This window comes from Melanaphis sacchari, unplaced genomic scaffold (genome assembly GCF_002803265.2).
Source record: "Melanaphis sacchari strain LSU unplaced genomic scaffold, SCAv2.0 Contig0_pilon_pilon, whole genome shotgun sequence".
Taxonomy (NCBI): Eukaryota; Metazoa; Arthropoda; class Insecta; order Hemiptera; family Aphididae; genus Melanaphis; species Melanaphis sacchari.
Genome location: NW_020270366.1, coordinates 16,256,722 through 16,282,228, shown reverse-complemented (window position 1 = coordinate 16,282,228; position 25,507 = coordinate 16,256,722). Strand labels below are relative to the sequence as shown.

At 27.7% G+C, this 25,507-nt stretch overlaps 2 protein-coding genes across 3 annotated transcripts in view; one reads left to right on the top strand and one right to left on the bottom strand.

The window, feature by feature from the left end:
• Positions 1 to 4,277, top strand: part of LOC112594706 (RYamide receptor) — a 105,036-nt gene extending 100,759 nt beyond the window's left edge. Inside the window, exon 7 of the mRNA XM_025339661.1 lies at positions 3,340 to 4,277. Within this exon, the coding sequence (XP_025195446.1) occupies positions 3,340 to 3,720 (381 nt within the window). The 3' untranslated portion in view covers positions 3,721 to 4,277. The remainder of the gene's footprint in view (positions 1 to 3,339) is intronic.
• Positions 4,278 to 11,206: 6,929 nt separating this feature from the next.
• Positions 11,207 to 19,499, bottom strand: LOC112598772 (RYamide receptor-like). 2 transcript variants are annotated; one of them, XM_025345377.1, is made up of 6 exons: positions 19,366 to 19,499; positions 17,234 to 17,509; positions 16,019 to 16,186; positions 14,891 to 15,100; positions 14,759 to 14,827; positions 11,207 to 12,980 (listed from the first exon to the last, which is right to left on the bottom strand). In XM_025345377.1, exons 1-6 carry the CDS (start codon positions 19,366 to 19,368, stop codon positions 12,726 to 12,728), a joined length of 981 nt encoding a protein of 326 aa, XP_025201162.1. In that variant the 5' UTR covers positions 19,369 to 19,499; the 3' UTR covers positions 11,207 to 12,725. The 2 variants fall into 2 exon arrangements, with proteins under 2 accessions (XP_025201162.1, XP_025201171.1); XM_025345386.1 differs by lacking the exon at positions 14,891 to 15,100.
• Positions 19,500 to 25,507: the final 6,008 nt, after the last annotated feature.

The following is a 25,507-nucleotide window of genomic DNA, read 5'->3' as shown; positions in this document are numbered from 1 at the left end:
TAAATTTTAGCGACCCACAATAACATTATTGACTTTTTTTTATATTTTGTGGTTCAGTTGCTTACGACAAAAAATTAAACATTTTTAGGGACAGTAAATTTAATTTTTAATTTTTATCTAGAGATATGTATAATCATTTATTTAATAGTAATATATATATATATATATTGGTTATTAGTAAGTATATAATTTTAATGTGAAAAGATGTAATTGTTTATTACTGCATTGATATCCATTTCAACCTTTGTTAGCTTTAAACGCAGTGAGTTTGACAAAATCTATTTTCTCCGTAATTTGGTTTTGATAACAACCATTTTCAATAACTATTAATTTAATTGCGTTGTGTCGACTCGGTCGCAGTAAATTATTAATTGTCACACCCACAGATAACGATTTATTATGAAGCTGAATTTGAACATCAAGAAAAGTAATAAAAAACCGGAATTATTGTAACACATGTATTATTTATAAATATAACGCGACCCGTAGTTTGAGAACCTCTGATGTAGATATTAATTGTATAATCAAATTATCGCAATCCCATGTTTAAAAACAATATTAAACGAACCGAATCTCACTTAACTGCGTTTATCTGCAAGTTCATGAACGCATTTATTTCATTTTAAATATTCATCTCACACTATACTAGTTTTTTATTAGTGAATTTTTTTAACGTTCTTCTTTTTACATGTTGCACAAAATAATCACATATTTCAACAACTTTTATGATGCAATTACTTCATGACTCCGCCTATATACATTATTTCCCATTATATCAATTCAGCATTGTGCTACGCTAGGCGGTCGACATCTCTCCCATTATTATCTTATATTCAAAACCCTGTAAATCTTATTTCTCAACTACAATAAACCTCCCTCACCATTAATCCTCTTTCAATCGTTGTTTGCTTAGCTTTAAGACCGACGCGCATTAACACTTCGGCTCCCGAGTTACGATTTCAAACCAGCAACCACTTTTCGCTTTTATGCCTCCGGCGTCATGGACAACTTAAGCCGCTGCGCACACGCCCATACGATATTTTTACTACATTACTGGACTTGATAAAATATAGATAAACTCGTGTGATTTACATAGATGCAGAAAGAGTGATAATAGATTCGGCGAAATACGAAAACATTTTACGTTCAAATCTGGAAACGATGCTGAAATATTAGAACACTGTAGTATATTATAGACGTGGTTTCACTTGAACTCATAACTCTAGCCAAAGACTTCTTATTTTTTCCACTTGAACTACTTTTCCTACATTTTGGAAGTAATTTATAGTAGAGCTGCGATATGGAAACAGTCGCGTTGAATCTTTTCCTAAAATACTTCAACTCGCTTTCTAAGGCTGTAAAATAATAATAATAAACTTAATAATAAACCAAACTTAGTACTTAACCAGACAATATGAAATCTAGTTTAAACATTAATAAAACTTATATATTTTTATAACATTTTTTGGTTGATATACCTTACTTCCTCGCGTTTATAATCAATATAATATCTTATAATCGTGCAACGAACAGCCTTTTTTTATAATATATTAATTATTGAATTTTATTTGTTTGATCGTTAAAGATAAAATTAGAGAATATATTGAAAATCGAGACTTAAAACACTATTTTCATTGTTTTAGATCTCGGTGATTAGTCATAATTTATTCATATAAAACTATACAAGTTATTTGGAAACTATTTACTTAATCAAATAAGCGTAACAATGTTCAAGTAAACATTAAAATAAAACAATTTACTAACTAGCTATAATCAGAATATACTAATATATACTTGGTAAGTGATAGCAGTATCTGTTTGTTACTAGTACTCGTGATATTCCAAATAATTACCAAACATACTAGTAATTTTTTTAAACCAGTAGGTGCACAAAATACCAACAGTTCCATTAAGTGAATTCGTACTTAAAAAAAATCTCATGCAATAATGAAAAGGCACCGTTATTACATATTATAATCTTCCTGTAGCAACCAATGGTAAATAAAGAGTGAATAATCAACCCGTATATACAGAGATAACAATAAATTGTGTTCAATAATAAATTATATTAATTATAATGTTTTTACTATAAATTAATAATGAGACAAATGTTACAATTGACTTTTAATTTCTAATTTCAACAAAATTATCACATTGATAATTATATAATTACGAAAATTCCCAAAAGTATTTTATATTTTTTTTGTGTTACATTATAACGTATAATTTTTATTATATAAATTATGTAGATATTATAATTTTCTTTAGTAAAAATCCGAGTACTATTTATAGTTATTGATAACTATTGAAGGTTATGTTAAAAAGGTATTTACGAAACACAAAATAGTAATAAAATACTTATTATTATTATAATTTATTTGTTTTAGCAGTATAGAGTTATTTACGTTGTATGTTATGTTAATATTAAACTACATCGTTAATAGTCTATCGACAATCGCTATGAATAATATTATCTTTGTTAGACAAGTCTCTAAAAACTATTGATTAATACAATGTATACAAACTTTATAAAAACAAATAATCCTTAACCTATTAAATGTTATACAATACTAATTATTAATAATAATGGGAATTACAAAAATAATATTTATTAATATATATATGATTTATAATACTAGTATTACTTCAACTATCAATAATCATTTCTATACCTATAAATAATTTACAAATAACAAATTGTTGACAACTTTGACATAGATATGTTTTTGAGATGGGTACAACTTTTTTTCCCCGACTGTAACAGATTTCGCGTAACGTTATTTATTGAAATCTGTTACTATAGCGACTAAAAATCCATCATTGTTGGCAGTGATCGTAACATTAATTTAAAATCTACTCGCAACCACGAATTCATTTACGGTTTATGGTTTATAGGTACCCGAAAACATATCTATAATTTCTCGATTTTCTTGCAGAGGAAATGTATCCAATAGCATGCTACTACTTTTATTTTCATTTTTATGTATCTACTGAAGCTTCTCAAAGAATATAGTGATAATCCAGTTATATCAGACGGTTGCCATAGCATTTTGATATATTTGTTTTTTGTTTTTTTCTGAAGTATTAAAGATAAAAACATTTTTATAAAAAAAATAATATAATAACACAAGTGTTGTGGTGACGAGACGTATATAATAATACAACGATAACAATAATAAACGATGGTGTGGCCATACGTCATCGTCGACAATGTAGCCCGCCCCCGGCCATAAACGATAACTAAAACAAGTTAACGTGCAGTATGATCTAAGCGATAAATTAATCACCAACACTTGTATGTGGTGTTTGTATGTGTGTGTGTATGTGTGTGTAATACAGATCCTGTGGGACCACGAACCTTCGCTGAGCACGTGGAGCAGCCTTCCGTACGTCTGGTTCCTGTTCCACTGGCTGGCCATGTCGCACACGTGCTACAACCCGCTGATCTACTGCTGGATGAACACCCGGTACCGGGCCGGTTTCGCGGCCGTGCTGCGCAACGTGCCCGGGTTCGGCCGGTGCTTGGGCGGCTACTTGCGGGCCACACAGCACCAGTCGCACCACTACAACAGCCACAACGACCCCAGTCAGGCGGAAGGCCTGCACCGGATCAACACGACGTCGTCATTCGTGTCGGTCAAGTCGCGGCTCAAGTCGTTCAACGGGCGACCCGCGACGTACGGCCGAAGCCGCCAGAACTGGCACGAGGAAAGACTCTGAGCGCCGGAACCGTTCATCCGGCATCATCGACGACGGCCAGACATCCGAAAACGGCGTGTTGTCGCTGCGCGGTTTCGCCGGCTGCGCCTTTTGATTCCGACTCGGGTACGGCGCACCGGCGGACAACCGACAAACATGAACCGCACACTTTGTGTACACTTAATGCTGGTCTGTTCGGCCTACACCAGGCGGCACTTGGAAATCATACAGGTGTATGAGAAGAACGGACGTGCAGAAAGTTACCACGGTTACAGACAGCCCCCTCCTCCCTTGAAATAGCGGTTTGTTAATCATTTATCATTTTCAAATCGCTGATTTTTTAGAGCAACCAACCATAAATGTGTCTGCAAAATTGTAAAATAAATGCTCATTAATTTCCAGTTTATGATAATATATAAAACCACAGAACTTAGACAATTTTACCTGATTTTAGCTTAAACGAGTCCATCCAAAGTTAATTTTCAACGTGAACATGATTTCTATTGTAAATTGTATTAATTGAAATTAAAAAAAAAAAGATAAAATATGCAACTGTTTTTATATGAAATTAATGAAAATCTCCACTTTTTTTCATTATTCTCGTAAGTACCTATTCAAACATACATTTAAAACACAAATTAAATATTTCAGAAGTAGTAATGTGGATTTAAAACACTGACGTCGACAAAACGAAATAGCAATCCAATGTAGGCGGGTACACACTTATTAATCATTCGTTTTCATTTTTTCATTTTTCTCGGATTAAAGGTTCAACCTCTTTAAATAATACCAGAAACGGCAATCGTACCCCTATAATACTAAAAATCTGCCTGAGAACAGAAATATTTTATATACTTTTAGTTGGATAAAAACTTAAAATAAATCACCCTTTTTTTAATCTACAGACCGTATATTATCAGATAACATAACACGATAATAATTATGAATAAAATCAGGGCAGAGGTCGCGTTTCATTTGCGATTAGTAGTAAATTAGTAAGTTGTACTTCTGTGCCTATCAATAAAAAACATTAAGTATTTAAAACCCATATTTTTCCATATATTTTAAAGGTATTTTTCATTTTTATTTTTTTAAGTCCGGCACATTAATTACCTATAGTAAATTTGTCATATTGTACGGTTTTTATTTATTTCAATAATTATGAGTTATAAATAATAAATTTTATATTTTAAAAATATATCAATTTTGCCAAATTATAAATTAATTATAAAGTCTGAGGTTTTTGGATACAACAACCTTAATAAAAAAAGTGTGCAGTTTTAATCTACTAAAAATATAATGGTTTTGTACTGTATTTTATCTTAAGTGTGTGGTTTTTGGATTCAATAGTTGTTACTTGTTATTACTATTATGATCATTATTTTTACTGTTAACGCGAAATGCATTTTTTCATCCAACATGTATTTTGTGATGTTATTTTTTCTTATACAAATCAAAAAGTATCGGTCGTATGACTTATATGCTATCTATATAAATTGTATCGTTATTGTGCAATGGTTAAATTGGTTCAAAACAAACAGGGCAAGGTGATATTAAAATTTAACTTTATGCGTAGTGTTGCTTTTTCTTTAAAAAATAATGTACTATAATATTATATTTGTAAAAACATATTTTATGTTTACCACAACAATTATAGTTATGGACCAGTCATAGTTTTGTATATTTACATGAAAACCTAAAAAATACTCCTATATTATTTTAATAATTAAAAACTACGGTTGTATTGAAAGGGATATGTTATTTTGAAAATGTATAACATGTGAAGAAATAAAAAACCTGTTTAATCACTGTACAGAATATAATGGCATTGTAATTTTTTTTCCTAAAACCTACACTTTAAAACATCCAAATCCATTTTATTCCTCTGATCTTTTTCAAAAAAAAAATAAACAACCAACCAACAATTTTCTAGTCTATATAATTATTATACCGACTACGTTAAATTAATTAAGCTTATTGTACGTTAGATACATCGCATATTTCCCTCATATGTGACATCACTTGAGTTTTATGCTACGTAATCTGATGGAATGTATGTATTTTTAAAACTGCGTAGCATAATATATTGATTAAAAATTTTGTTTGAATATAAAAAACAACGATAATAAATACAGTTAAAATATAATTATTAAAAAAGTTTACTATTTAAAAAATTGTCTCCAATATTACAGCAAAAACGTTCCATAAAACTATTTATGTGTAAACACTAAAAGTGTGAGTGTATACTCAAATATGACAAATAAGGATGGATTTTAAATACCACCTTCTACTACTACCTACTCTTCTGCCAATCACAATTAAAAATTAATGTTTTTCTAGTCACTTTTCCGAAACTATGCCATTTCATTATTATCACTTTCTACTCATATTAAAATTAAATTTTAAAAAGTAGGTAAGCAATTAACGTTCCGTTGTACAGTAGGTGCCGTGTTAACACTGTGTAATACTTACTATGACTTCAAAAAATCAAAAACCGCTGGAACATACAACTTGTGATAAGTATTAACTTGACTAGAAAAGTAAATTAAACGATTAATGACAAATCAAATGACTTTTAAAAACATTTCATTACAGAAAAAAACTCATACATTTTAATATCAACGTATCTATGTGTATTTTTACGACTCGTGAAAGTAATAATCACAATTTACAATGTTTTAACTTCTAATATAATGAGATAATTGAAATTTATATCATTATACATAAAATTAAAATTTGTATTATTTTTACTTTTATTTCTCATTCTAAAGTAAATAAATTCATTTGATTTATGACCGGAGGAGAATGAGATATATGGTGGGGGGATGACACCCCGTCATAGTAATGACTAATGATTTTCGATACTTGGGCTGTCAAACTCTCGCATAGAATTAAGTAGTGGTTCATAAACTTCACTATAATACACATATAAGTACACTCCTGTTTTATAACTATAAAAATTAAGATTACAATAACATCATAATTGCTATTAGTTTATTATTCTACTATAGTATTACCTATCTGGAAGATAAAATCATATCGAATCACATATCAATTATTTACAATAATTGTTTTTAAAATTATTTAATTTTTTTTTTTTTTTTTTAAATTATTTAATATTTTATTATTATTAAAAATATCAGCCTTAGGTATATATTTTATAAACATTTATACAAATAATATAGATACACAATTACATAAAAAACAATAAAAAAAAAAAAAATCATATTTTTATAATAAAAAGTCAATACATAACAGAGGTGGTAATACCTACTTATAATTATTAGTCAATAAAACAAAATAAATATATGGTAATATAATGTTAAACAAATTATTTATAACATTGCTTAGGTTTATTTGTAGGTACTCAAAATTTGATATAAATTTTTCATTCAACTTTTTTTTTTGAGTATTAATTAAAATTATTTTGTTTCTAGTTTGTAATCGTGCATATGGTTTAGGCTTATTTGACTTTTATAATACAATCTCAATCACGATCTAGATTATTCTCAATATTTTAATAAATTTGTATACATATATGCAATATATATATACACACACACATTTATTAAATATTTATTATATATATATATATATATATATATTAGTATGCAGAGACTCAAAATAGCTATTAAAGAGTATTGCGAAGCTAATCCAAGTGACAGAATTTTACGTCACCAAGCTGGGCCAAGGTGAAATCAATATCCTTTTATAGAAATATTTTTCCATATACATCTTATAAAATTGTGTATGACTTTTTCAAAATTAATATAAAGTATGTTTGGCTAAAAATTACAATCCATGTTTAAGCACATCGCACTTAATACATTAAATAAATGTTTGTTCACATTTATCTTTTAATAAAAAAAAAAGTAGAGCTATGTAATAATTATATTTTATTAATCCATAAATAGTAAATAATATATTAAAATTTTTGGTGCAATATTGGAATATTCCATCTATTTATAAAGTATCGATTTTCGCGAGGAATTCTAAATTAGTTTTGTTAGAAAATAAAACAGTTCCACTTTCTAAATCATTGTATAATAAAAATTGTTCATTTTCGTCTTCATTTCTCGTGATAGGTAAGTTTGGAAAAATTGAACAACATGTTCAATGTACATTTTTTTATATATTTACATCGATATAGTTATAATAGTATCTACTTTATCCTGTCTTAATTCTTTATGCAATTATTTTGAAGGCCTTTTACATATTAATATTTCAGTAACTGTTTTACTCTTTAAAAGGTTATACTAATTTCTTATCTATTAAGTACATATTTAGATGATAGTACATAATTATTATAGTTCAACTTACTTTCGTTAAATATTACTTTGTAATTTCCATCTACTTATAAAAATGTTTACATATTTTTGTCATACAGTTCTGCCATTCTTTGTTGACGAATAATTGATTTTAAAACTACATTTAAAACCTTTAATTATTTTTACACATTTTCCCTTTTCACTAATCATGTTTTGCACTTAATTTTGATGTATTCTAAAAACTAGTTCAAAAATTTAAAATTGCTTTATAATAAAAATAAAGTTGTACAACGAGAATGAGTGATGGAAATCAACTAAATGATACCCAATCACTTACGATAACGTTATAAATTTACTATAGTCTGGCTCAAGTTTTATTTGAATTATATCTTAATCATTACATAAAAGAGTATATTATCTAGAGTATAATATTATTATTACAATATGTTTGGTCGTATAGTTTTAATCGAATCACATATCAAATATAACAAAAGTCATAAATTACGACTTTAAAATTATAAACTTATATTGATACACGATGTTTGAAAATGTTTGAAACCACTTTTACATTTATTACTTGCCCATTAGCAACTAGTATTAGACCCTTTTTGTTTACGAAAAAATTTAGAGTACATCGGGTGGTAATTAATATATAATCGGGAGGCAATTCGTATAAAAATTATTCAACTTTTGGACTTCAAGAGACAACTAATATTTTCCCGTCAAAATTATTTGACAAAACTATCTATTTGCTTTAGTTACAAACTAAAATTAACTTAGAATGGAAATAAAAATTTTTTTCATAATCTCCATTAAAAAAAAAAAGCATTTGAATTAAAAAATATGAATAGTTCCAATATCAGTGAGCAATTGACTTAAGATGTAAATTAATTTAAATTGAAAATATCCAATATCTATTTTTTAAACTGTTAATACAAACTAATAAACATTTTTTCGTATTCCGAACCTTCGTTTACTACCAGCTACCAATCAATCACGTATCTGTCATCCATGGAAGCAAGTAGTAGGTACTAGGTATGACGAAATATGTAAGTAATATCTACCACTTAAAAATTAATTATTTGTGAGCCATAATTAAATAATTTAAGTTTTTACTTTTTATTTCAATTTATCAAGGGAAATAAAAGAAAACGAATTAAACTTGAATAGTTTAAGTGTGGTATTATTTTAAAATAAGATTATCATGCAATTTATGGATATCAACAACATTGTAAAAACGAAATTTAGTATAGCATATTTTAGAGTACCGAAAAATCCATTCGAAACTATAAAATCTTTCCTTAAAAAATATTTACCAACAGTAGATAGTTATTTATCAAAATAATGTTTCATTTTTTATTATAAACAACTGTACATAAATCCATATTAAGTACTTAAATTTATATACTTATAAAATATAAAAACTTCATCGAATTACATTAAAATTATTAGTTATATTTTTTACTATAAGTTTTAACAAATTCTACACCTAATTGATAAATGTATAATAATATATTAGTTTTTAGTTTTTAAGCTTACTTAATATAAATTTGATTTACAGTAAAAAATTACTTTCGAATTTCATTCGTCATTATTGCTCTAGTTATTTTTTTCTAGTTGGTTAACATAGTATTTGAAGTCAAAAATATGTTGATACACAAACCGCCTCTCCTCCATCAGATTTTTTTTTGTGCAAGTTCTGATTCAATCGGAGACAATTTTGTCTCAAAAAAATGTCTAGTAATATTAATTTGTACAATTTAGAATATAATTACTAATAAGTAATAAAAAACTAATAAATAACCTATATCTACAATAATTATACATATATAAATAACATTATTAGGTACTTTTGTTTAGATCTGACTGTGTTAACGATTGTAAATTTTTACTACTACTTTTAATAGTTTTTATCCAAATGGGATTTAGACAATCAGTTTTTATGACCATGAAAAATGTTCTTCTCAATATAGAACATCTTATACATTAATATATGAAATAAAAGTCTTTCATTTCATTAATTATTTAATAAGAGATGAGTGATATACTTTATGATTTATTAAAGTTTAATAATTGTATGTAGATAATAGTGTAACCATGAACATTAGTGATAGGACTCAGTGTTGTCTTTTTTTTATATGTAAAGCATATGATGTTCATTGATTTTTTTTATTTCAATCTAAGTATCTACTATCTACTTAATTAAATGTGTAAATAACTTTAAAAAATAAAAACATATAATTCCTACATATGGGTCTTTCTTCTGTGAAGAATTCAGTAGGAATGTGTGCTTTACGGTTATACACGAATAAATGATGACTATCCATAAAAATATAACACAAACCAAGTGAATTATTTTATGATTATTTTTTAATCTAAATAAAAGTATTTCCGACAAATGCTGTACTAAACTTTTCTTGTAAATGTTGACGTCTTACCAACTGCGCTAGGATATTATGGCCAATGAAATCTTGAGACTAACTGTGCTAGAAAATTATTATCTATCATTGATATAAGGTCTAAAAGATACTGACGTGAAACAATAAGCACGTATACAATAATAAAACCTCACATCAAGTGAAAAGCGTCATCTAAATTAATTAAATACTAATTATTAACTTTGAGAGTACGGTGGTTAGACAATTAAATCAAGAATAACTATTATTATTAGCTGTTTTTATTGTTATATGTTTATAACCTAATACAATCATCTCAAATAAACATTTCGAACAGCACTAAAATGCATAACTATTTTTTTTTACAAAGCAAAATACTATACAACATAATGTACCTATATCAGTACTATAGAACTCTGAATAATATACATGTTCATTTAATCACAAGTTTTACTACTTACTAGTATTGTAACCATAGTAACCTGTATGGCTATACATGCTTTTAACATAACAGATTATATTATAATCCTTGGATCTTATAAATGCCAAACATAATGTGCTGCATGTATAGTTCAAAGATCTATTTTGCATTCACTCGATTCGATATAATATTATATCCTTGGATAGGGCAGGTATGCCAAATAACAGCCCTATACTCGAGCAGAGAGAGAACTAATATTATATACCTACCAGACAAATCAAATCACACCATCAGACACTACGTCGTTCTATTATATTGACAAATTAATAATATAATAAAATATGGTCGGCTGCAAACCAAAAGCATTCCGCCAAACAATAATATTCATTATGTTACATTATAATACTAAATATATAATATAATGCTAAATTGACAAAATGTTTATTTAAAACAAAATAAAAAACAATAGTATAAAAAGAGTCGTATCGACACTCTGGAGCACTTAAAAAAGACCCCGACAACAATAATTGAAGGGTCCGGTGCAATAACAAGGTATCTCCACTTTTTGAAATTGTTCAGGAGACATAAAAAATGTTTTTACTGACCCACCTTTCATCATGTTACTGTTTCCAAAACTGATTTTTATGCTTTGGATGTATATATAACATTCCATAAAGCCTTATTACTTTTAAATAAATTTGAATAATTTTAATTAATTAATTCAAGTTTAATTTAGTGGAGATATATGGGTTCTTGCCCCAAAATTAAAATCCATGTTTTTTGTTTTTTTTTTATCTCAGAAACTCTTTCATCATATGTATTGAATAATCTCAAAAAACATTTATAATGTGTAATTTATACCTATAATCAAAATCATCCAACCTATCACAACCTTTTATAATGATTAAATTGAGTAACTATGTGTTTTAAGGAGATACCTGGTTTTTTGACCCAAAATATAAGTAAAACTTTGGTCTATGCATTCATTAATGTAGCTTTGATATCCTTTACGACTAAAAAAATACTTAACAAAATTACTTTGGTAGGATATTTCATTTTAGAATATAATCATGAGCATATTAGTACCTATTAATGAGCACATAATAAATAAATAGAAGCATTATCGGAGCATAAACAAGGTATCTCCGGAGATATCCGGTTCTTGCCCAGAAAATGCTTAAAGTACAGTGTTGCCATCTTTCTGAGCATAAACAAGGTATCTCCGGAGATACCTGGTTCTTGCCCAGAACATTTAAAACCAGATATCTCCTTTTGTATGATATTAGCGTATTTAATAGTCGGAGATATATCGTTATTGCACCGAAATGTAGACAAATTTTTCCACTATTAGAATATGTTAAAACATGCATTTCGAAAAAAAGTGGAGATACCTTGTTATTGCACCGGACCCTTCAATTGGCACTCGCGTCGTCACGCCAAGTGCACGCGAATAAACGAATGGAGTGTTGATAATGTGGTTTACGTATTAAATAAATTTTATAATAAAATTCAATTACAACTAACTGTTATCGTATTATCAATAAATATGACGATCTTACAAGAGCACTTTAAACACTTCTTAAGTATATACACTATTATTTCCATCTCGTGTTCGTTACATATTATATAATTTTATAAAACAAAATATAAAAAAATTAAAAAAAGAAAAAAAAGTGTACAGCACAAACGGATTTTGTCAGATTTGAGCGTTGGTGCAGCAGGTACAAACCGCGTGTTATGTATATTATACATACGACACTCTCGTCGCCATACATAATATTACCTATATTGTTATACATAATAGCACATGATATAATATCGTTTTCACCGGACGTAGTTTCGGTAGGTTTTCGGGAGACACGTGCGACGTCGTGATGTGTTGCGGGCGGGCAGTATTGGTGGACAAATATCGGAGACGCAGACGCGCGGCCCGCGAAACGGTCACACGGAAACCACGGACGGCATCCGCAGCCGCCCGGTGTCGGTCGGCTCGTCGACGTGCCGCCGGGCCCGAGTGTACCCAAGTCCGGGCACGCTGCGCAGCGCCGACACGAAACCTGCCCGGTACCTGGTGTTCATGCAGAAGTAGATCAGCGGGTTGTAACACGTGTGCGATATGGCCAGCCAGTGGAACGCGAACCACACGTACGGCTGGTTGCTCCAGGCGCGCAGCGACATCCCGTACGCCCTCAACACCTGCGACATTGTGCGGAGAGCACGGGACACCATAATGATGATAATATACGTACATAACACAGCAGTGTGATTTGCCTGCCTAGAGTTTGCGAATCGCTTCCCGTCCTCGTTCGATTTGCTTTTCGATTTAAATATTGTTTAAGATTTAAAATGACGACGACGTGACGTTCGGCGAGAACGCCGTGCGCGCGTTTAAAAAGTACAGCAGAGGTCGTCTGCAAGAGATGTGTACATTATACCGCGAGCGGCGTGCGGCGCGGTGAGCGGTTGTGACCGGGCGAGATGGTGTGGGTGACTGAGTACCGAGAATGAAAGGAGGATAGAAACGAAAAGCTAAAAATCTGCTTTGAACACGTTAGGGGCGGAGTCGGTGTTTCGCGAGGAAAAGATGCCAAACAATCGGCACCGTATTCGAAGAGGATATAACGCAAATTTATAAAAAAAAAAAAACTAAGTGCACATACACACACTACAGTTTCTCCCCGCAATGATCTTCAGATGGTTTGTAATGTTATTATTCAAAGGTATATAAAAATGCGGGGAAATAAAATTCGCCCGAGTAAGCTGTACGTTTAATTCGACGTTAAGAACGGTTATTTAAACTATGCGTTGATAACCCAACAACTTCAAACAAATTTCCTGTCCAGCGTTGATTTCCTTACCATCACACTAATAAATATATATTTAATGTTTATTCGTATATCAATGTTCAGGAAATATAAATTACAACTTAACTGTTACAAATGTCCGCGAATAATCTTAAGCAGTAAATTCTATTTCAGGTGTTTTATCTAAATCACCTTAATCATTTATCACCTACCATTGGTAGGCAATTATTTCTAGACCCTTTTTAATTACGATAAGATTTTAGGATTTATCAAGAGCCAAATAATTATAACAGCCTAACAGCCGGGACTTCGGGAGACAATTCGTAAAAAATTATAGACTTTTGAGACCGTGGTTAAGATAGACAATTAATACTGTGAACATGGTACTTAAGTATATCAAAAACATTCACGATAATAATATAGATCTAAACTTTTTAGACGATCTACTATAATTTATGATGGTTCAGGTTATCGTATAGTCATCGCCGATTGTCACAGTTTATTCGACAACAAACAAATCGCTCGAAAGTAAGTATATTAATTATATTATAACCGAACGCAAATAGCGCATAGTTAAATCGAAAAAATCGATCGATAAATTTTAAATAGTCAAAAAAATACAAATACCTACTATTGTTGAAGTAGCTACTATACGTAAAAAAAATTATCCTCAAAATTTTAATCTTTTAAATATTTTTAGGTATGATAAAACTTTACATTGATAATGATAATTTTTCAACCTATTTATAATTACTCAGTAAATTATGTTGTTATTTTACATATCATTTACATGATTTATTGAAGAGCAAAATTCTTGACTTTTCTGTATTTATGTAATTTATGTATATTTGAATTAAATTTTTTGAAACGTTTTTTTTTATTAAATATTTCTTTTAATTAAATTTAAGACTTTACAGCATTAATACAATTAGTAGATATAGAAATTTCTTCGGGCGTATAGCATAAAATATTCCTTGAAGCATTGATATATGATTAAAACACAACCTACTTGAATTAACTTTCATACATAACTTTCACATGTTTGGAGGTAAATGAATTTTCATAATTTATTGTTTTAATTTTAAAATTGATTTATATATCGTTAAAGTGGTGCAATAACTTGTTTTCGAAATTATTTTTAATAAAAGTAATAAAATAATAAGCACTTACCAAAAGAATATCATATGGCAACCAACAAACGATGAATGCTATGACCACTGTTGCCATCATTTTTATCATCTATAAAAAATTTTTAAAAAAATGTTGACATATATTACGATCATAATATTTGTAAAATGTTACTTTTCTTATTGACTTTGCCATTTTAATATCTCTGGAGTTTTGTGCCTCACCGGGAGGTAGTTTACCCCACACAACAATACCAATATGAATATTAGTAAACAATAAAACGGCAAATGGAATACAGCATTGCAGTACAAATAATGCTGCATTAAAGAATCGCCGAATATATTCACTCGACCACTTATCAGTACAGAAGTAAATGTCAAACTTCTAACAAGTAATAAAACCAACTATAGTAAGGTAAATAAATGTATTAGATACATAAAAATATAAAATTGATACTTGAATGCTACTACAACATAAAATTATAGACATGTATTTAAATTAAAGCTTATGTAAAAACTTATGTACAACATAAACGTAAGAAATTCTTTTAAATTTAATTTTAAATAATTATTTCATCGTTATACTCATATACAAATATTATGCGTAGAAAAAGAATATTGTTTTAATTTATTAACGAAAATTACTAATTACTTTTCAGAATTCGCAATACAAATTGGTTTCCTAACAGTCATCATCTTTTAAGACCTTTACGTGATTTAATTTTGATTGAACTGAACATTTCATAACAGTAAAACAGTTAAATTTTACAATGTCAAGAATTGTACAACGGTGATTTGAAATGAGCAGTATTGAATTTAAATATATTTTTATAGTTATAACCATTATAACCTTAAGTTTTGCTATGAATAATAAATTATCAAAATACAGATTACTTTTAATTTATTAATTTATAAATACTTAAAAATTATTTAATATTTTCTGCATTATTATTTTAAAATTTTGTACGAGTATATATTTATAATATAATTAATTCGTATTTAATACTCGTGTTTAGGTTTGTTGATTTCGATTTCATTTTAAACATCAACCACGTTTTAAATTGTACGTCAGAAACCAATTAACAGCATTAATACTTAAAATCAAAACGATAAAGCTCTTATTAAATTAGAAATATTAGGAGGTAAATTAAAGATATCCTTGAAAATTGACATATTAAATATTATTTTCATAACTAATTTGAATAAATTAAATTTTACATTATAAATTACATTCATATTTGCATTCTAGAAAAAAAAATGTAATAAATAAACAAAAAATTATCTAAAAATAAAAATAAATTACCTGATCCAACGAAGTAGCGAGTAAAAAAGGAAACGATGTAATGACAGACATTATCCAAACTACTGCTATTATGTACTTAGCCTGGTGTTTTCTAGTTCTTTGTTTCAGTGGCCAGATAATTGCTATATACCTGTTAACGCTGATGGCTACCAATGTATACGCACTGACCTATGCGAAACACAACAGTATAATTCATGATGTTAAAATTCAAAATCTATAAGTATGATTGTGATAATAATTTACGACATTTTAATAAACCAATATGCATTAAAACATTTTATATCGGTCTATTATCGTATTTCTTAAAACGTTTTCAATATTTTCGTAAACAATCCAATCGTTTATATTTTTATTTGTTTACTTAGTTTTGAAAACAACATTTCACACTTACGCGATTGCCTGTACATAACGACTGTATTATAAACATATCATTTCAGCCTATTAAAAATGCTGACAATAATGTACAAATGGTCAAAAAAAAATTAATTTTATAAGTGCTATTGAAAAAAAAAATAAAAAAAAGAAGATTCAAACATAAGTATTTTATTACAAATTAGATACTATATAAAAATGATTTTAAATGTTCCCCAATGCAGTAATGTACTTATTTTGCTAATACAATGCGCCGTATTAGTACTCAGTGCATACGCATAAAATAAATATAACAAGAATACACAGTTAGAATTGTTAGAAATCTGTAGTTAATGCTATACGCTTTGAAACTACATATTTTCATGATGATTTCGAGCTGATGGAGACTTTGTATTGATTTCATATTAAACCGTAGTTGAAATAATTACAATTTGTTGCTATAATTAAACTAAGCTCGCAATGATTAGAAAATCGCAGTACTATTTATGTTATCCTAATGAATTAAATTATACTGAAATAACTGATAAAGCAAGTTCTTAAGACTACTAAAATGTTTCTGTTGAAAAACACTTATAAAAATCAAAAATAATATGAAATAACAAATTATTTTTTTTTTTCATTAAATTACACAAATGTTTATGCTACTCAATAAAATCACCTGCCTATATGTTATTGACACAGTTAACAGGTATTTAACTGTTATATGTGTATTATCACAATATAAGTATTGTATAATTTATTATGGCCTCTATATTTCTTTAAAAAATTATAAATATATCCCTGATTAAATTCTTTATAATATAATGCCTATATTTATCTCTCCCCACCGCAAATGTAACTTACCATCACGGCAACAATTTTGCCGAAAGTAAAAGTTTGACATAAGTAGTTTTCAAGCGACCAATACTGCAATAGGAACGAAGTGGCAAATGGGAACGGAACACAAAAAAACGTCATGACCAAATCACCGATAGCCATATTCACGATAAACATGTTAGTAGCTGATTGCATTTGCGTTGAGGACATAACCACATAGCATACCAGGCCGTTGCCAACTAATGACACGATGAACACTGCAATATACATTACGTAGACGGCTGTCTGGAACCCGATCAAGATCTATAAATCGTACAACAACCGATTTAAATTTATTTGACATCAAATAGTTTAACCCTTTGATGAGTACCTACATTATATTTTTAATTGATGCATGTAAAGAGTGAATTATTTTTTACGAAATTTTGTTCAAATTAATGACAGAAATATCCGTCCCAATTTTATTTTTATCAAAATTGGCCAAAAGATAATGACACACATTTAATTGTAACTAAGTTAATTGATAAAACGGCTCTGACTGGTATGAACATTAAAATTTGAATAAAATCAATGAGTACGAAATCACAGAAATATCTATATAGGGTTGAACCTTTTATTTATATATTATACAGTTCAGATAAAAAGTTTAAAAAAGTTTTTTCAAACAATCCTTAGTAAACAAATTATTATACAAAATATATAGAAGGTTATAAATTAGGTTGGTACCTACTCAAACTTCTAGTTATAATAATAACCCAAACATTTAATTAACTTTATCTGTACAAGAAATTATGTTTTAAGTATACAAAATAGTATTATAGCAATAACAATTAAAATTAAATTAGTACACGAGAAACTTTATGTCACTGTGATAAATGTAGCATAAAAACGCATAGTGTTTTAATATTATAATACTGTACAACGCCAGCTGTATGTGTTATAAAATCTAATATTACCTGGAATAAAATTAACCAAATACCTAAAAGTTAAAATACAGCGCCATAAACACTCAAATAATATGTAAGTAAAATTTGGTGATAAATGGATATGATATTACATAGATTAAGGAGCCCTAACAAACGCACATTAATTTTTGCAATACAGAATTCAGAATACAAGTTTAAAATTAAATTTATGAGAACTGAATGACGGTGGATTTACACTATATTTCAATAGTCAACACTCAACACTCTACTAACCAACATTTTTAATGCTTATAAATAATAACTAGAGACCGGATTTGAATACAAAATCCATTTAATACAACAGTGTTGGTGTTTTTAGAACATTTATTTGAATATTTAGATAATTTTTTCTAATTTTTAGAACATATTTATACATTGTATGGGTTTTTAGATAAAATTTAATTAGTTATTCAAAATGATGACTCAAGAAATTTTATTCCAAAAATGTATCATTTTGTCGATTGTTATAATCATGTTTATATCATTATTCAATGCAATGCTCGCAATTTAACAATTAAGAACTTAGTTATAAAGTTTGGTTTACTTAGAATAGGTAAATAATTCAACTTTAAAAGTGATATTTTTCATCAATTAACACTCAAAACCATCACCAACGCATCCTTTAAAAATTTTGATATTTTTAGGGGTTTTGGAATAAAATAAAATGTAGATAATAATAAAACAAAAAATTCAAATAATAATTTGGAATTTTTTTAAAAACATGTTTGGGGTTAAAATTCATTATTAGGGCCCTAATAATAACAATTCATTAAAAATCCAATATTTAACATAAATGTACGTATAAACTGCATTGTATTTTAATTTAATTCATATTAAACAGTTATAACTGTATAATAATAATAATTATCAGTAGTAGTTTTCAATAACAATCTCCTTTGTTACCAACAGATTCCTAATAAAATAAACTATTGTTTTTATAAATTAAATAATACATAGACTTATACAATATTTACTTATGCCTTGATTTGAAATAAATTAGAATATCATGTATTTTTATATTTTATCTCTCATTGTGAGCTATATGATTTTTATTATATAAATTTAATTTCAATTTGTAAATAATATTTTATATATTTACATTACAAATAATTTAGATCTAATAAACAATCAACTGTATATTATATTTTTATTATATAATAACTATCAGTGAAAAAAAATATAATAATTACTTACCATTTTGAAGAAACAATCGTCGTAGAGAAACAACAATCTTACATGTATATTACACTCGGACGACAGACGCCGATCAAATCTATTACGGCTACTAACGGAATGATTTTGTAATAATTATTGTGTAATATTTGCGCTTGCGGATCGGTGAATAGTGTATGTGAACGGATAATGAGAGAGAAAACTATTATTTAAATTTCCACTAATTATTATTAATGATAACAATGTAGCACGTTATTTATTTTGTTATTTGTTATTTTATCATAATCTCTTGATACTTATTCATTGCCCATAACCGTTTAATAGTGTCACAAATCTCATTCATGTTCATGATATTATACATTATATTCTACTATATAGCCATGACCAATATGTATAATTTATGCCAAACCAAACGATATCATAATATGTTGTCATTCCCAACTCATATCTTATGTTATAGTTCTGAATCGAATAAGGCCCTTTTTCGCTTGTTTACACTCTGAGACACAGATAATATATAATAGTATACGCAATGTAACTAATTTAATTTTTCTTTTATTAACGTACGAAAGTCATCAATGACCATTTTCGTTCACTTTATGCTTTAAAAGTTGCTAACTATCATGTTAGTATTATTCATAATAATAGCAGTACATGGTTTAAATAAATACTATCGTAACATTTATTTATTTTTTAAATTTAATAAACATAATCGTATAGTAACATAGTTGTTCTCTAAATATCCTCACTTTTTACCTCCACTATCAATATGGGTAGACTTTTTTTTTAATAGATAGGTCAAATATGCAAATAATAAAAATAATTAATATCACAATATAATTATCGCTCGTTAAATAAATTAATTTATTCCTATTTTAATCTGTACCAATTATAAAAAAAGTTAAGATAAAATACTTGAATTATTTAATTACAATAAACCTACGATTTATTTTTATTTGAATCGCTAGCACTATTTCGTTTACTCAAAATAAAAACAATTATTATAATTGTCGCATTTAATGTTATAATAATAATAATTGTTATTAAATATTATGTTAAAACCATTACGTATTTGACAACTATGTAATTTCTGTAATTTCGTCGATAAAACCGGAAATATGCATAGATTATTTTACAACAATTATAAATAAAGCTGAGTTGATGATCTATTATCGACTGACCTTGTTTCTCGAAAATGGATAATAATAGAATAATTAATAAATATATCTACGTACTACAAATTATTCACGATTTAAGATAAACAGATTACTCAAGGTGACTATATTTTTGGTGCCCCAGGAGTTCTTTGATTACGGATGGTGGAGACACATTTAAACTTTAAACAGCCATGTGGTCATTTCTCATTAGTGTAATAATTTATTTTATTCGTGTAATAATATTGTTATCAAACACCAGTTATAAATTTTAACTAATTCCTTACCAAATACTAGAACTTCCATACGTATGATATTACAAAATCGTCTGTATTAAAATTTCATCATTTTGAAATAAAACGCACAAGTTAGAGAATTTTGTTTGAAATTATTTTTGTTTAATTACAGATTCTGATTTTTAAGAGTAAAATGATAAATGCATTGATTTTACAATGATTAGTATTTTTTTCTTACGTTTGTCAATGCATTTTGGAGTAGAATAATTAAATAAATCTGGTAGGCAATTAAATCTTATTAGTAATTTGAATAGTTAAAATTATAACATTCCTGAAATAAATTATACAAAGAATAAATTATTAAAAAACGTGAAAATTAAATACAAGATTTCTCAAAAACAATAAATAAATAGTTTTCTCATATCAATTATTATGAAAAAAAAATATTTAAAATGTATAATTTAATTTTTTTTTTTTATGATCTCTTATAAAAATACCGAGCCTCACTAGAAAGACTCGTATAGAGACTATAGACCTATATAAACACTTTAATAGTTTAAAGTTTAAATTTCGATAAAATCATAACAATTTTTAAATTACTTCGTAGTTAAGAATCCATAAAATGTTGTCCTTGTCATGGAATCATAACCCCCAAACATATTATTATAAGTAGTATATTAATACACTACTCGCTGATTTTATACGACTTTTCCCGTGAATTTACCTCTCCTTAAATTTCGTTAAATATAAGCTGCACATGTTTTTAAGATAAAAGATATCTTATTATTTGTATTACAGAGTACTTATGTATATTAAATTTCAAAAAAAAAATTCAACCAAGAAATAACGTTTTACATTTTTACTCCTTCTTACGCTTTTTAACCTCCTCAGGGGAAGAATTTTGAAAAAACCTTTCTTAATGAGTCTTTACATCATAAAACAAAACTTTTGACCAGTTTCATACTTATAACTTCGGTGGTTCCAACTAAGAAATAATGAATCAGTGATTATATTTTAGTAAGTACCTACATATTATTTTATATTTATAAATTATGAGATAACAACTAAAAATTGACATATTATTTAACGTTGTCGCTTATAATACTAAAATATTTCCTTATAAAAAACATTTAGGATTTATTCTACAAAAATTCGTAGATCTTCTCATTTCTAGTTTTCATAATAATATTACCGCAGTAGATAACCGTAGTTTTAAATGTTTTAAGGCATGTATTCACTAAACACATTCGCGTATGCATGCATAAAAATCCTTTGCTGTAATAATTGGTATTTGGTTGGTATCCATAGTAAGCTTTTGATACACCAAAATGGTTATATATAATTAAAGACGTAACCATATCGTTAAACTTGGCCAACATTTTTCATGTATACAGCATCAATAATTAATGCATACATGTATAATATTTAACCGTCATCTGATCGGTTGCCGTAGTTTTGAACGCCATCAGCCTTCAGCGTTGCGTTGTTTCGTTTCATATAGGTACTCTTCACCACTACTCATACAAATTCAATGGAGCTAAATTCATTGTGATAGGGTGATAATTGGAGTATTGTACGACCTGCGTTTGCTGCCAAATTTTTAATGGCGAACGATGTGAATTTTGGTTTTAACCCAAACACTTAAACTAACAATTGAGGCTCCGACATGAGTGTATAAAAACAGACACCTTTTGAATTAAACAACCACGATAGGTATTTCGGTTTTTTTCGAACTCGATGTCAAAATTTATTCAGATTTTGACAAATTATACGGTGCGTCATCGATAGCTTCAACGAAATTTGGCTAAAGCGAGGGATACTAGAATATTCAAACCACTCTTTAAAATGATCAGCATTAATTTCGTTTTTGTAATCGCCGCTACTAATTTTTTATTTAAAATATAATAACCCGCCTGGCAAAAATCCTTTATCCGATCCCACAAAAAAACACAATGAAGCGTTTCCCATTATCCATCGGATTCCTCTATGCAGTTTTAAGAAGAAAAGCGTCATGTTTATAAAGTACCGATTTTACGTCCATACTTGGTCCGCAAAATTATTGGCGTTCATTGTTCAACGTTTATTTAAGTAATATATTAAACGGTCCTTTCCACAATACTTACAAATATCATTTAAATAATTGTGTCTCTGAACAATCAAATCTACCATATCTGTTAACACACTGTAATTGTTTCGCTTAATAAATACAAAATCAAATTTTTTAATACTATTCAATGTGGTACGATTTAATTTTGAAAGTGTGGGATTTTTGGTAACTTCGACAATTATTCTATTGATCGTCGTCAGTTCTCGAAAAGACTAAATCAAACACACTTTTTGCCGTAATTTATTTCGATCTTAATCTACAGTTTTGCGCGAAATCGATGACCTATTTCGTTTTTTGTTTGGAGAAGTTACGGTATCTATACCTACGTCTAAACTTGGATATGGTAGAAATAGACATGATGGGTTGTACAATTTATGCCCGTGATTTCACATACCTACTTCAGACACCATTTGTCTATGTTTCATTTCTGGATATGTTCCTTCAATATCTTTGTACAAGTTGTTAATAATTATTAATCGAGGTATTAGGTTCAATTGAATCTAGAATTATTAGAAATCTTACTCTATATTTAATATTTACTGAAATTCTTTTCATGACTCTTACTTGCCAGTTGCCAGTTACTTCAAGAACAGTTGAAAGACCCACTAAACATCATAAACATAAATCGCAAGAGACTAAAAAAATCATAATTACCCCTTCCTCAATGTATTACTATTCCATAAACTACTTTAAGTTCAACATTTTTTTTTTGTCCTAGCTTTCATTAATTTAAGAACATACTGTAGTTTTTATATTAATACATTTTAACGAATTAATATGACGGGCAATCATTATTATTATTATTAATATTGTTGTTGTGATAATTATCGTTATCGACTGTTGCTTTCCCAATTCTAACTTAAGAATTTAAACTCTTATCGTCGATGTTTTCACGATATATGTATCACGTACGCACTATAAAAAAATATATATATATTAGGTACCTATATAAAGCCACGTTCCACATTCGTGTGTTATGTGATAATAAAGTTTATTGTAATTTGTAATATTGTTGTATATGGCATATTGTCGACGCTTGTAAACAATTAAAATATTTTTTTTCAGTGAATTTTTACTATATTTTTTTATGAACCATTAAAATATTTAATTGAGTTACGAGTGGAAAAAAAACGAATGGAATCACGTTGATAATTCAATTCCAAAATCCTTGGAAACATTAGAAACTTCTACAATTTTGAAGAAACTGAAGGTAATCAGATTTTATAACCTAGCGTCTGAAAATAAAGTTAATAAATTTGGAAGCTTTAAAGAAATAGCCAATAGGTACTGGGAAAATCATTTATAGACTGACTCTATTCTTATTTACTTTAAGTAAATTTCATATTAGAATCATAATTAAATTTCTAAAAAATGTGAATATTTATAAATTTTAACTACAACTATTATACTAAATTCAGTTGATGAATGTAATTTTAATTTAATTAAGAAAAAAAATATTCATGATACAATAAATTGTATAATGTTTATTTATTATGTAAGACAAAACAATTATTTGTTATCCAATAAATAAGCAGCAAGTTGCTCACTCATTGACTTAACACATATTGTTAAAACCAGTACTTGAAAACCATTAATACACGTCATAAATTAAATTATTAAAATCTACCAAACCTATAATCAATGAGCACAAGTACAAGTAAAAATAAAAGTAACCAATAAAAAATATTTAAATAAAGCATTTGTATTTAAAATGCTAGTCTTCAATGATCAAACTCGTAAATAATTCACTGTTAAAAAGACTATAATTTTTATTATGTTTTGTCATAATCAAATATTTCAATATTTAAAATTATAATTTTATTCTAAATTATAGGAAAATCTCTAAATGACTGACACTTTTATGGATAAATTTTGAACATTTTTATTGTTATAATTGTTGTCTAATAAGTACATTTTATACATTATTATAATATTATTTTAATATTTTCTTGCCTATCATAGATAATGATCACTTCATTTGGTATATCCGTTTAAATGTACAATAACATTATTATAAACAAGCATAAGTAACTGATATTTTTTTTAAACAAAATACATTATACATAAAATTAATACAAATATACATAAATGATAAATATATATTTTTTTTTTTTATATATATTAATATTGTTTATTTTTTTATTTACCTCTCTTCATAAAATAGTGGATAAAACTTCTGTAACTAGTAGAGTTCGGTATTTAGATATTTCAAAACACATACCTACAAATTTGCATTCTTTTGTTATACCATAATTCTCTCTAACTAAAACTTAACAGAAATTAGTTTCCAACAAAACATAGTAAAATTAAACTTTTCCAACAATATATTTCTTATGAGTTAGTTTATTATAAAATTAACAATACTTTAAACACACAAAGGAGTTCAGAAAAATGAGTACATGGATGTATTCTTTACAATCTTTTACAGTGAACTTTAGCAATGGAGATTCCAACTCTATAACACCAACCTTGTTCTGTGATATTGATAAAAAAAAAAGCATTGCTACAGCTGCATTTGATTATGTGATTCAATACATGACAAATGAATGGGTATATAACTCATGATTAAATACATTTTGAATTTTACTTCAATCATACCATACTATACAATCAAAATCAAGGTTATTTTGTTAGTCGTTACAACTTTCTTCTTTATTTAACTTGTC

Excerpts from the sequence above, each read along its gene's own strand:
- LOC112598772 (XM_025345377.1), bottom strand. Across the intron at positions 15,101-16,018 it reads TCGCTACTTCGTTGGATCAG|AAGTTTGACATTTACTTCTG; the intron begins GTAATTTATTTT and ends ATTACTTGTTAG. Across the intron at positions 14,828-14,890 it reads TGGCAAAGTCAATAAGAAAA|ATGATAAAAATGATGGCAAC; the intron begins GTAACATTTTAC and ends AATTTTTTATAG.